The sequence below is a fragment of the Panthera tigris genome, chromosome D4 (assembly GCF_018350195.1).
Source record: "Panthera tigris isolate Pti1 chromosome D4, P.tigris_Pti1_mat1.1, whole genome shotgun sequence".
In the NCBI taxonomy this organism is placed as follows: Eukaryota; Metazoa; Chordata; class Mammalia; order Carnivora; family Felidae; genus Panthera; species Panthera tigris.
In genome coordinates this window covers 63,085,492-63,098,595 of record NC_056672.1, presented here as the reverse complement: position 1 = coordinate 63,098,595, position 13,104 = coordinate 63,085,492, and the positions used below count along the sequence as shown (strand labels likewise).

The 13,104-nt window shown below is 40.6% G+C and overlaps 1 protein-coding gene across 1 annotated transcript in view; it reads left to right on the top strand.

Annotated features, from left to right (window-relative positions):
* The window catches only part of GRIN3A (glutamate ionotropic receptor NMDA type subunit 3A), a 169,143-nt gene that overhangs the window by 121,180 nt on the left and 34,859 nt on the right, over window positions 1-13,104 (top strand). The window contains exon 6 of the mRNA XM_007089320.2: window positions 5,854-6,005. Coding sequence (XP_007089382.2) covers window positions 5,854-6,005 — 152 coding nt within the window. The remainder of the gene's footprint in view (window positions 1-5,853; window positions 6,006-13,104) is intronic.

Genomic DNA, 13,104 nt, shown 5'->3' with positions numbered 1-13,104 from the left:
GCTTACAGAAATGTTTTATGTATATGTATCTGTATCAACTGTGTTATAGCAGGTATGTAATAGACGATGTATTACCTATGATGTAACTCATTAGGTTAAATCTGAAATAAGTACTTAATTCACTTACTGATGTAGTTCATCAAAGGATCCTGAGAGTCTGCACCTACTTTCCCAAGTGCTTAAATGGCTTTGAGAACTTAAGAGGGAAAACAGTCCTTGGATTGCTTCATGTTGAATGTACCTTCACTTTATATAGTATTGATATCACACCAACTGCTTGTGACTACTGATTCCCCCTCCCAGCTTCACCATTCTGCATTTATTTAGGCTTAAAAGGTAAAACTGAGGCAAATGTGAGCCAGTGGGTTCACTTTGATTTTGAAACCTTTTCCTGAGGACTCAGCACAGCAAACCAAAACTATTAAGAATTCAGAAGCACGTGGAAAGCCTTTCGTCATATTAAATACCACACATCAGGGACACAAAGACATATAGTGTGCTCTGGAAAAGAAGAAAGTGTTGAGATAAATGAATACATGTCCCAAATTTATGCATTGGAGTTAGCTGACAATAAAGGTCAAATGAGAAGAAAGAGTAATGGAACCGCACAGTAATGATTTGTGACCTTTCTGCCAAAGACCTTTGCCTGTTTTTGAGTTTGTTCCTTTACTTGCTTTCTGCTGATACGTAATACAGTGCCGGAGTCTGAGCGCTTGGGTTAGAGCAGAGCTACTGTTACTAACTGTGCCCCATTGGTTTGGTCATTTCATCTGTTCTCCAGGCTCCTCATCTGCATGATGGGTTTATGAATAGTACATCTAGAGTGGGGCTATTGTGAAGGTTAAGTAAAATAATACAGGTAAAGCATGGACAAGCAAATAGTGCCCAATAAATTATTATCATCCGGTATATTGAATTCATAGATTGAGACCAATTCCCTATAAAATTATTCCGGATAGATAGCCTTCACATATCTCAACTTCTCCCACACACTTCCCTCTCCACTTTGATGTTCTGGGGGTAAGAGAAACCTATTTTTAAAGTCTTCCTTATACCTGGGGCTATTACAATGTGTTCTCAATGGCCATTGCCCCAGCGTAGCTAAATACAGTATTCCAAGGACAGACAGCAAAAATGAATTAACCTTTCTTCCTGAAGTCTTTTTAACCCTATCTAAGATCTCATTTTCAAAATACCTATTTCCCAACTATATTTCAGGAAGATTCTTTTAGTCTATGGATTTCTAACTATACATTTGCTAGCCAAAATATATTTCTACTACTCTTAGCTGAGTAAAGCTGATTTATCCATGGGGAAAAGATCTGAAAATTGTTCTCTTGGGCTATTAAGCTGTATCCAATTTCCAGGGTGCCTGATGCCTTCATCTTTAGGGTTGAAGGATTCCATTTTGCTTCATCCATCAACCACAAAATAGTCAACCTCGTCTTTATTGCAAAGCCACGTTTCTAATGATAATGAAAGCAACTCAGGCTGCTAGGTTGAGTCAGCAATTTAAAAATCAGAATTCTTTGACCAATGAACACAATCAAATTTGAAAAGCAACTGATAAAAAGAAGGACAGAAATGAAACCTTCAAGGTTTTACTATTTTATGTTTCTGAATAAAGTGGATTTTTATGTCTTTTAACAAACACCTCTTCTAATCACCACTAACTTTTTTCCTATTTCTCCCTTTGTTCTGTATGCATAGTTTGTTTTAATTGGTTCATAATTATGATTAATGCCAATAATCATTTAAATGCCAATACTCAATATACATATTAAAATAGAAAATTAAAAAGGACAGTAATCTATTTTTAGCAGTCAATTGCAAATTGACATGATGGAATAGGGTGATTTAATATTTATTATTTCCTATGTAATAATTTTTTATAAATGTCTCTCTGCAAATTCAACATAGCTTTTTCCCCAAGGCGTTTTTAATACTTCTGTTGTAGTGCCAAAAAACTATTCTTAAAATATGTAGATTCATCGTAAGTATTAATTTCAGCTTTTTAAATTTTACATCATGTATTTTGTTTCATCTACCCCAAATGCCACTATCAAGAATCAGTCTAAGATGCCTCCTCTTACCCTTCTCATCTGGTAGCAAGATCGCATTCCTCTGAACTCCAGAGTTTCATCCATCCTCCTCATCGCATCTGGTTTTTATATTTTACCTTGTTGAATTTATGCATCATCTACCTTGTCTTCCAGAAAAGTCCTATAACTTTCTACCACATTATGTACTTATTTATGTCTGTCTCCTCTCCCCCTTACCACCATGAGCTTCATGAGGATAGAATTAGTGTCTGACTTAACTTGGAAGTCTCCACAGCCCTTGGCAGAATATCCGGCACAGAATAAGCATTCAACACGTTTGTGGAATTAATGAACAGATGAATAGGTGTGCAACAAATGCTTATCAAATGAGAACTATAAAACAGTTCTGCCATTATTACACTAACCTAGGCTGCGGTTGTTGGCTTTGAGAAGATTTTTAGGAGAAACAATATAGTCAGGGAGTGTCCTTGCTAATTAATTCCCTCATATAGGTACAATCACATACCTATTAGGGCTGTGCTTATGCTATATTTACACAATTTATTGAAAAGTTTATAAACAAAATCTGCTTATGAATAATATATACTTGTGTCTGCTAAAAACAAACCACCAGTTTAGATGATTGTGTTTTTTTACTGAATTGCCTGGTTTGGGGAGTTGACATCAATATGACTATAGTGATAGGGCCTGTGTTGAAGAGGAAATAAGCCATGTATTCTCTTGTTTTGCTCACACGCTGTCCTGGACACAATGGAAAGAGCATTGGTTTTGGACTCAAACAGACCTACTTTCAAATGCTAGCTTTGACAACTATGAGCTCTGTGACCTCGGGCAGTTTACTTACTCAATCTTTAAGTCTCTAAGTAATACGTATTGTGCCGTAAGTTCATATAAGGGCTAGACACATATGGAATATTATCTGGTACACAGTAGGGCTTAATATGTTCTAGTTCTTGTTATTAAATTCCAGAGTGATTTAACTGAACTGTATACCATAGTCTACAGTATTCATCTAGTGCATGAAGTGCAAAATGGGGTAAGGTACGTAAAAAGTTTATTAGAGAACATGGTATATAGTCATCTCTCAATTCACATTAGAAATTGTCATGGAAAATTACTGCCTCAGGGAAAATACAGTAATATTCGGCAAATCTGGCCTACTTGCCCTGACCATCAAGCCATTTCTACCAGACAGTTCCGATTCCTCCTGCTATATGTTGTATATGCCCCAGTTCTCTCTCATGGCGTTTATCTCACTTGTAATGGTATAATCATTACATGGTGCAGTGAAAACTATCTCCCTGTTAAGGTACATACTCAATGACCGCAGGGACTATATCTGCCTTGCTCACTGCTGAATCCTGACCACTGAACACAGTGCTTATTCACTCAAATATTTGTTCAGTGAATGAATGAGTGAATGAAAGATTGCATGAGTCAGTCAGTCATTGAATGTTATTAGACACTTGACCGTTATTGTGTCTGACATGTAAATAAGGGCTGAATGAGTGAATGTACGACTGAGTTGTCAATTGCATTCATTATAATAAAAGTTTCTAAAGAAAACTGCTTACTTCCTTATAGTTACCTATTATAAAAAATGTTATTTAATGATAACATCAGCAGAAGAACAGGCTGCCTATTTAAAGTCTTTTCTTGTCAGTCTTGCTTTTCAAACCAAAACTACTAGGCACAAAGTAGGCACTCAAAATAGCTTTTTGGATGGAAAATTCTAATCATGCTCTTGACATTGTCATCATTTCCTTGACTTGCCATTGTTAGGGAACAAACAAAATTATCAGGGGAAAAACACCATACAGCTCTTTAAAACTCAAAAATTTTTTCTGCATTTTTTTTTGTCTTTTATTGGTTATAAACGTATCTCAAGCCTCATTTTTTTAAAAAAGGATTTGTGTATCCACAATAAAAAAACAACAACAAAAGCTAATGTCCTTGGAAATAAATTGTAGGATGGAATAATTATAGCGAGCGTTTGTTTTCATGAAGCATCTTTGAATTCTTGACAGCATTTTAGTCTTTATCGGTGAAAAAAGAGCTAGCTGTACCTTTAATTTATCTTCCTCAATCATCCTGAGGGCAAAACATCTTTTTTTGACCATGCTGTCCAATAGTTAAAGACAAAATGTAGTTAATTAGCTTTTTCACATGGTTCATCAAAGAAAAGAACAGTGAATTAATAGTTTGGAAGGGAAGTAAAGCCGCACAGAGTGAGAATACAGAGTCCATGCTGATAAATAAAACTCTGACAACACATTACATCCACCTTTTTGCTCCTCCTTAGTCTTCCCCCCTGCCTCTCTTGCCTTAAATAACCACTGTCCTGGATATTTGGCTTATCATTTCCTTGATTTTCTTCTAACTATACTTTTGCCACATACATACGAATTCCTAAAATAGACTGTTTTGTTGTGAATGTGTTTACATTTACACAATGGAATCATGCTGGAATCTTCTGGGACTGATCTTTCTTATTCAGTATTGCTAGAAATCATCCATATTATCCCATGTAGTTCTAGTTTATATGTTTCACACTGTACAATACTACAATTGTGTAAACATTCCACAATTTATTTACTCATTCTCTTGTCAAAGAAAATTTGGGGGGCACCTGAGTGGCTCAGTTGGTTAGGTGTGTGACTTCCCTTCAGGTCATGATCTCACTGTTTGTGAGTTGGAGCCCCACATCTATCCTCTGGCTCCCTCTGTCTCTCTGCTCCTCTCCCCCTCTTGAGCACTCTGCCTCTGTCTCAAAAATAAATAAATATTTTTTAAAAACATTTGGGTTGTTTTCAGTTTTTGCTATTACATACAGTGCCTCTAGGAACATTCTGGTACATATTCCCATGTGGTTGTGGAGGAGCTCTTTAGGAATGTACTTAAAATTGCTCATGTTAGAGCATGTAAATGTTTAACTATACAAAATAATAGCAAACTATTTTCCAAAATGGTTATATCAGTTTGTATTTACAGAAGCAACATGTAAGTGACCTACATTTTACTGACCTACATCTTCTCCAACACTTGGTATTACCAGACTCTCTCTCTCTCTGTTTTTTTTTTTTTTGACATGTTTTTGTGGATGTTTCAATGCTCATGATATATTCTATGCTTACATGGTCTCATTATTAATAAACTAACAAAAGTGACCAATGATAAGAAAATGCCATAAACAAGAGATAGTAATTAATCCAGTTTTGTGTGTTCAAGGTTCAGAGGAGGGGTTTAGGAGAGGTGGATAGGGAATCCTAGCCCTGGTAAAGGCCTCAAAGATAGCTTCTCAAAATTACCTTGAAGGGTAGGGGTGCCTGAGTGGCTCAGTCAGTTAAACGTCTGACTTCGTCTCAGGTCATGATCTCACAGTTCGTGAGTTCGAGCCCCACGTCAGGCTCTGACAGCTCAGAGCCTGGATCCTGCTTTGGATTCTGTGTCTCCCTCTCTCTTTGCCCCTCTCCTGTTCTCTCTCTCAAAAATAAATAAACATTAAAAAAAATTACCTTGAAGGGAGGGGCAGAAGGCCTTGGAATACAATGTGCCGCTAGAACACAGTGTGCAGCCCATTCCTCTCCTTTCCAGTCTCCTCTCCTTCTCAGAAAGGCAGCAGATCCAAGGTAATCATACCTTGGACATCTCTGAGTCCTTTGAAGGAAAGATAGTGAAAGCTCACCCTACCCTTGTTACCAGGTCTGATGGCAACATCACACAATTGTGGTGGCAACCTCTTAGGCACCTCTCAGGCGAAAAGCTGATCTGAGATTATATTTTCTTCTAGGATATGGCATTGGTCTTCCACCCAACTCTCCACTGACTTCCAATATATCCGAGCTAATCAGTCAGTACAAGTCTCATGGGTTCATGGATGTGCTGCATGACAAATGGTACAAGGTGGTTCCCTGTGGAAAGAGAAGCTTTGCTGTCACTGAGGTAAGGGAAAAAGTGCTGATAATGTTGATGCTTCATAAAGCCTTACTTTGAAGGATGTGACGAAATGCACTGTTACATGTGTCTTGTGGTACAAACCAGGCCATTACATCTACTAGAACTCACCATGATATTTGAATGACTCCTACCTTCACTTGAAGAGTGCCCATTCCTATAGGAATTTGCAATAACACAAGTTTGTCTTATATTTGAATGTGATGCTATTTTGATGAGTAAATGTCTGAATTTCCATTTTCTTCTCTATGCAATATTCTCAAGTGCAGAAGAAATGCTGTTCAAATTACAGCAATAGTATCTGAGATTCTCATTAACTATGTTTGGTTTAGGGGCATCTGGGTGGCTCAGTCGGTTGAGCGTCCGACTTCGGCTCAGGTCATGATCTCGCGGTCCGTGAGTTCGTGCCCTGCATCAGGCTCTGTGCTGACAGCTCAGAGCCTGGAGCCTGTTTCAGATTCTGTGTCTCCCTCTCTCTCTGTTCTTCCCCCATTCTCACTCTCTCTCTCTCTCTCTCTCTCTCTCTCAAAAATAAACATAAAAACAAAACAGTGTTCAGTTTAAGTGTTAATTGTTGGTCACGATGTGGACTTCAGACTGTCCTTCAATATCCAATCAAAGCTATTTTCCCGATAGTCCAAAGATGAATCCTTTGTGAGTTTACAAAAATAGACATACTTTACCCAGTAATTCTTCAATACTGGATCATAGATTTTTTTTTTTCAACGTTTTTTATTTATTTTTGGGACAGAGAGAGAGACAGAGCATGAACGGGGGAGGGGCAGAGAGAGAGGGAGACACAGAATCGGAAACAGGCTCCAGGCTCCGAGCCATCAGCCCAGAGCCTGACGCGGGGCTCGAACTCACGGACCGCGAGATCGTGACCTGGCTGAAGTCGGACGCTCAACCGACTGCGCCACCCAGGCGCCCCGGATCATAGATTTTTTAAACTGAAAACAGCCAATACCTTTCTTTTACAGATGGAAACTAATACCCAAAGGTCCTAAGTGATTTGCCCAAGGCAAACAAATAGAATCTACATCTTTCTATTGCAGTGCTCTGCTTTTACAATGTAATGGGAAAGAAACCATCAAAGTGGATAATTAAGATAGGAGACTAAAAGATATAACAAGAACCATGGGTTCAGGTATTTAAAAGAGAAGCCAAATAAATCAGTACAAGGTCAGCCAGACATTTCCAAAAAAAAAAAAAAAAACAAACTATAGCCAACAACAATAATGGATTCATATAGCCTCTATTTGTCAACAACTCCCAAATTTGTATTTCTACACAGACTCTTCTGAGCTCCAGAACCATATGTCTACCTTCCCGTTTGACATCCCCACTTGGATATCCTACAGGCATCTCACATTTAACTTGTCAAAAACTGAACCCTTGATCTTCTCTCCTAAATCTGCTTTTCCTCCTGTGCTTCACATCTTGGGTAATGGCGCTTCTGTCCATTCCAGAAACTGCCAAGGATCCTTAATGCCTCCCACATCTCACCTTCCGTATCCATCAACAAGCCATATTTTTTCCTTCTATAAAATATGTCTCAAGTATGCCCGTTTATTGCCATCTTTGCTGTCATGGCTCTAGTTCAAGCCATCATCCCTCATCTGGGCCACTGCAAAAGCCTCCTAACTGATGTCTGTTTTCATGTCTGCCTTTCTCCAATTTATTCTCCATGTGGCAGATCACTCTTCAACTTAGAAGCCTGCATTGGCCTCCCGTGTTAATTAGGGAACAATCTGAAATGCAGAACATGGCCTACAGTGCCCTGTGGGACTTGATCCTGCCTACAGCTTCAGCCTCGTCTCATGCCACTTTCCCCTGGCTCATTACAGCCCCACCACAGTGGCCATTTGAGATAGAGATACACCAGTGGCTTCTGTGCCTTGGCATCTCAGCACATGCTATTACATCCTCCTTCCCCAAAAGTCTTACGCCTGGCATTTACCAGCTAATGCCTTCTCATTATAAATTCCCAGCTGAAATCTTGCTTCTCCAGAGCCTGCCTATAATCCCTGTGCCAATCTGAGTCATATCTTCCTTTTTAACCTCATATTATATCTCACTGAGAAGATAGTCATAGAACAAAGATTTAAAGGAAGCAAAGAGGAAAATGGGGAACTAAGGAACTAGCATGTTCTGTTTTTTTACTATGTGACAAAAGCTGTACTGGGGACATTAATTCATTGGTTCTCACTACAACCCTGTTAGGCAGGCATTTTTATCGTTATTTGGAGAGGTTTGCATGGCATTTTCTAAATGAAGTAAAATTGGGCTGATACTGGTAGCTGAATTAAGTCAGCTGAGAAAGAATAAAAACCAGTTGCTTAAATTGTGCAAAGCAGCAGTTCACTTGGTGTTTTCTACCATTTGCTGTGACCGTGGTTAACTCATGCCAAACTTCCAAGTGATTCAAAGTTGACAAAAAAGACATTAGACAAGGCAAAAGGAGCCTCTTAGTCATGTCCCCAAAGCCAGCCATATGGAATGATCTGAACCTGCTTGATCACATGAACACCTCTAGGCTGTTGCCATTTCAGAGGACCATCAGACTGAGATGTCAGCTGGAGGGACCATCTGACTCCACTGGACAAACCTCCACTGGAGGTACAGGACTCTGCAGACTCAGAACCTAACTCCACCAGGCACATAGAGGGGAACATCCTTCTGGAGACTAACATAAATCTATTTATTCCAGTATGAAAAGAGCTACCACAAAGCATGATAAATTTGAAGCCATATATTTCTGGACTTGTATCCTGACTCTACCAATTAACAACTGAATGACTTAGCTGCTATTAAGTCTCAGTTTCCTCATCCATGAATGAATATGATAACACCTGCCTTGCTGTTTTGTTCTGAGAAGAGGAGATCATTTATGGAAAGACACCTGACACAGGGGCACCTGGGTGGCTCAGTCAGTTCAGCATCCAACTCTTGATTTCAGCTCAGGTCACGATCTCACAGTTCCTGAGTTCGAGCCCCATGTCAGGCTCTGTACTGGCGTTGCAGAACCTGCTTAAGATTCTCTCTCTCTCTCTCTCTCTCTCTCTCTCTCTCTCTCTCTCTCTCTCTCCCCCCTTCCCCTGCTCTCTTCTCTCTCTCAAAATAAATAAATAAATAAACTAACTAAAAATAAAAAAAAGAAACCTGACACAAGTAGCAAATGATGGAAATATTAATATACAATCAGTGCAGGGAGAATGAAATCATCATGATGGATTAGACCAACCATGACTCATCCCCTAGGACTGATGATGGGACGGCTTCCCTTGAAACACATGGTCACATAGAGAATACCTAAACGAAAGCAGCATTCCCTTAGGAAGAGGGACACGGGAGAATGGATGCCAAATAAGCAATCACTCACCTATTCCATACCCACTCCATAAATGGAAAAGTTGCTTCCTCTCTCATCCCAACCACTTCTTATCTGTACAATGAGGTGTTTGGGTTTTATCATCTGCAAGCGCCCTCCTAGCTTTGATCCAGTGGATCATCCTGAGATAATATTAATATTCTTTACAGTACAGCATAATGGTTCAAAACATGGGCTTCAGAGACCATTCTGGATTTGAACCCTATTGGCTATGTGATACAGGACATGTTAGTTGGCCATTCTGAGCCTCAGCTTCTGCAAATTGGGGATGATAATATCTACTTTATAGGATTATGGTGAAAATTAAGGTAGATAGTGCTTGTAAAATACTGAACTATGCCCAAATATGGTAGCCACAAGATCACTTATGTTGTTAAGGATTTTGAGGTTTCACTATAAATGTTCCAGGATTTTTATGAATTTAGCAGCAATTTTGAACAAAACCAAATTACATGTGGACAAGTAAGAAGATAAGTTTTGAATAACAAATAGTCATTAGAAGCCATAAACTGTTCAGGTCATGCATACAAAATACACTACATTTTTTTTTCCAGCCATGGTTTTTAACAGGTCAAATTCAGGAGAGAACTGTTTGGGAAATTCTGGATGTAGTGAATTAGAAGCAGTTGGATAAGAGACTGACATCAGGATCAAGTTATAGTTAAGACCACCCTGGGCCCTCTCTCCTGGTCAGCTGAATTTGGAAGGAGGAGAGAGGTAGGACTGAGAAGAATGGAAGGGAAGTGTATCATTAGTTGGAACCTCAGACAAGAAAAAAAAAAGAATATTCTGTGTGTGTAGAGGTAAGCAGGCCACCCCCAGCCTCGGGGAATCTTCTGAACACGCATGGAGCTGTTCTTTCTCAGGAACGGTGCTCTGCAGTATGGTGCATCCTGGTCTGTGCAGTAGCAAACTGCCATATGATGATGCTCACCTGTGTGCATTTAAACAGCAGTGCGGGGGCGCCTGGGTGGCTTGGTCAGTTAAGCGTCCGACTTTGGCTCAGGTCATGATCTCGCGGCCCGTGAGTTCAAGCCCCGCGTCAGGCTCTGTGCTGACCGCTCAGAGCCTGGAGCCTGTTTCAGATTCTGTGTCTCCCTCTCTCTCTGCCCCTCCCCTGTTCATGCTCTGTCTCTCTCTGTCTCAAAAATAAATAAACGTTAAAAAAAAATTATTTTTAAACAGCAGTGCGTATCCTTGTACACCAGCCGGCACATTTGTCTTGAACAACCTATGACAGAATTTCAGAATGTCTCCCTCACCGAACCCAAAGGCAGAATATAATTAAATGAAACCAGTCTTTATCTCATTGGCTGAGCTTGGGCTCCTCTGTGAAGGCCCTCTGCCTGCTGCATTTCCCTTGGCTCAATCCATGAATTTCCACCTGCTTTTTTTTCCCCAAGCTTTCAGAAAAGGTCAGAAGAAGGAAGCATTTACGTAAGTGCTTTGCTTCCCATACCTTTTGCCTCAAATGCCGTACATTGCTGGGCTGTGCTAGTGTAGAAACCAGGACCAGCCCTGAAATGGAACAAGCCAGATTAGAAGCCTGCATCTACCATCAGCTTGCTTGGGGCAAATGACTAACTCAGCTCAATCTTAACTTCTTCATCTCTTCAGGGGCTTCTTGGGTGGAGTAAATAAAATAGCGGTTTAATGAACGTGTCCCACCTCCTTCACCACCCAGGGGGAGGAGTGCTGCAGGGTTCCTCTCCCGACAGGTGCCCTTGAGGAGGACATTCCTTCGTTTATCTCTGGCCCGACTCTCCATTTTCCACATCCAGTCCTAGTCTACATATGTTGCCACAGAGTAATTAAACACCCTTTCACTCCGAAAAAATAACCTACTTTGGCTAGTAAGCGATATGGTCACCTAGTAACACTATATGAAAGCTGCATTTTCTTCTTATCTCTGGTAATTGGACATTAGTATTTCATCCCCTGTGAGGACTTTGATCTATTCACCTCCCATCTCTTGACAACCCCAGAGCTGTCTAGCTGCAGTCTCTCTGGAGGATAAACTCATTTTTTTTTTAACTTCAGGGCTTTATCTGGTCCCCCAGAGTCACCTAGAAAATCGCACGTCCAATTCTGCCGACCAGACTCCGGCAATTCTCAAAGGAACTTTAAATGACCTCAGATGTTTCTTCATGATGCTCCTAGCACAGTTGTGCCTACGCTCACAGTAAACTTATTGTCCATCAGTTCCACTGGGGAAAACGTATGGCAGACTTTAAATTCCTCCGTTTTCCTTTGACTCAGGAAAAAAATGTAATTTTTTTGGTAAAGTCACTGAGTGAACTTAGAGTTCCAGGGCAACGGTTTTGTAAAATCTGTTATTTGCAAACTAGGAAAAGGAAGTCAGCAGATCACAGTTTAGCAAACTCCCAAAATTCTCCAAGAAATTATTAAGGTGTATAATGATACCTTTTTTTCTTTTGAGATTCAGCGGGGGAAGAGCAGAGAGAGAGGGGGACAGAAGATCCAAAGTGGATTCTCACAGAACCTGATGTGGGGCTCAAACTCATGAACCATGAAATCATGACCTGAGCCAAAGTCAGATGCTTACCTGAGACTCAGGCACCCAATGATACCTTTTTATTAAAAAAAAAAAAAAAAGTCTCTTTTATTTAAAAAAAATGTTTTTTTTAATGTGTATTTATTTTTGAGAGAGACAGAGACAGAATGTGAGTGGGTTAGGGGCAGAGAGAGAGGGAGACACAGAATCCGAAGCAGGCTCCAGGCTCTGAGCTGTCAGCACAGAGCCCAACGCGGGCCTCCAACTCACAAGCTGCTGTGAGATCATGACCTGAGCCGAAGTGGGATGCTCAACCAACTGAGCCACCCAGGTGCCCTCCCCAAAAAAGTCTCTTTTAAATAATGGATTGAGTAAATAATTGGTTTTACCTTTTAACCAACTGGAAACAATAAAGAAGGAAGAGGAAATAGTGATCTTGGCAGAGAATGGATAGCACTCTCAATCAGTCCGAGAAGAGTTTTCAAGAAGACATTTGCAATTGTATGGGTTAAGGAAACCAACAGAAATAGCAGTGTCCCAGAGCAGGTGAAGTGAAGGAGTCATTACCACATCTAGGCTCAAGGGAAAAAAATGGAGAGAGCCATTCCTAGAACTCAGGAGTAAGGGATCAAAGGGGGTTTTCTAACAGGAGCTATAGCCTTTGGTGAGGGACATAGCCAACCAATGGTGACCTGGCTGGAAGATGGCCAGAGAATAAATACCTGACCTTAGTTTCCTCCCACCTTCTCATTTTCCACCACTGCCTTAGGTCAAGGGAGCCTGTCAATGTGGTCCACAGAGGACCTCCTCAGGGCACAAAGCCCAGTGGGAAAAGGTGGAGAGTGTTCTGGAAGGCCAAAAGAATGTACGGCACAGCCCCTGGTAGCAGACAAAGATGGGGATGGAATAGCTAGGGGAAAGTGCCTGCAGCCTGACCATCTGAGAATGTGTAGCTTCTGTACCAGAACATGGAGATCCAGCCTGCAGGCAGACAGCTCATGCCTTGCCCTGGTCAGAAAGGAGAGAGTACAACCAGGTCCACTGGAACAACACTGGTCTTGGGAGCCAGACCATCTTAGCTCTGCCATTACTACAAGGAAGCAGCTTTATGTCTGGAAAAGTTACTTAACGTGTCTCAACCTCGGTCAAAGCCCTATCTTCCCGGATTGTTATAAGGTTTT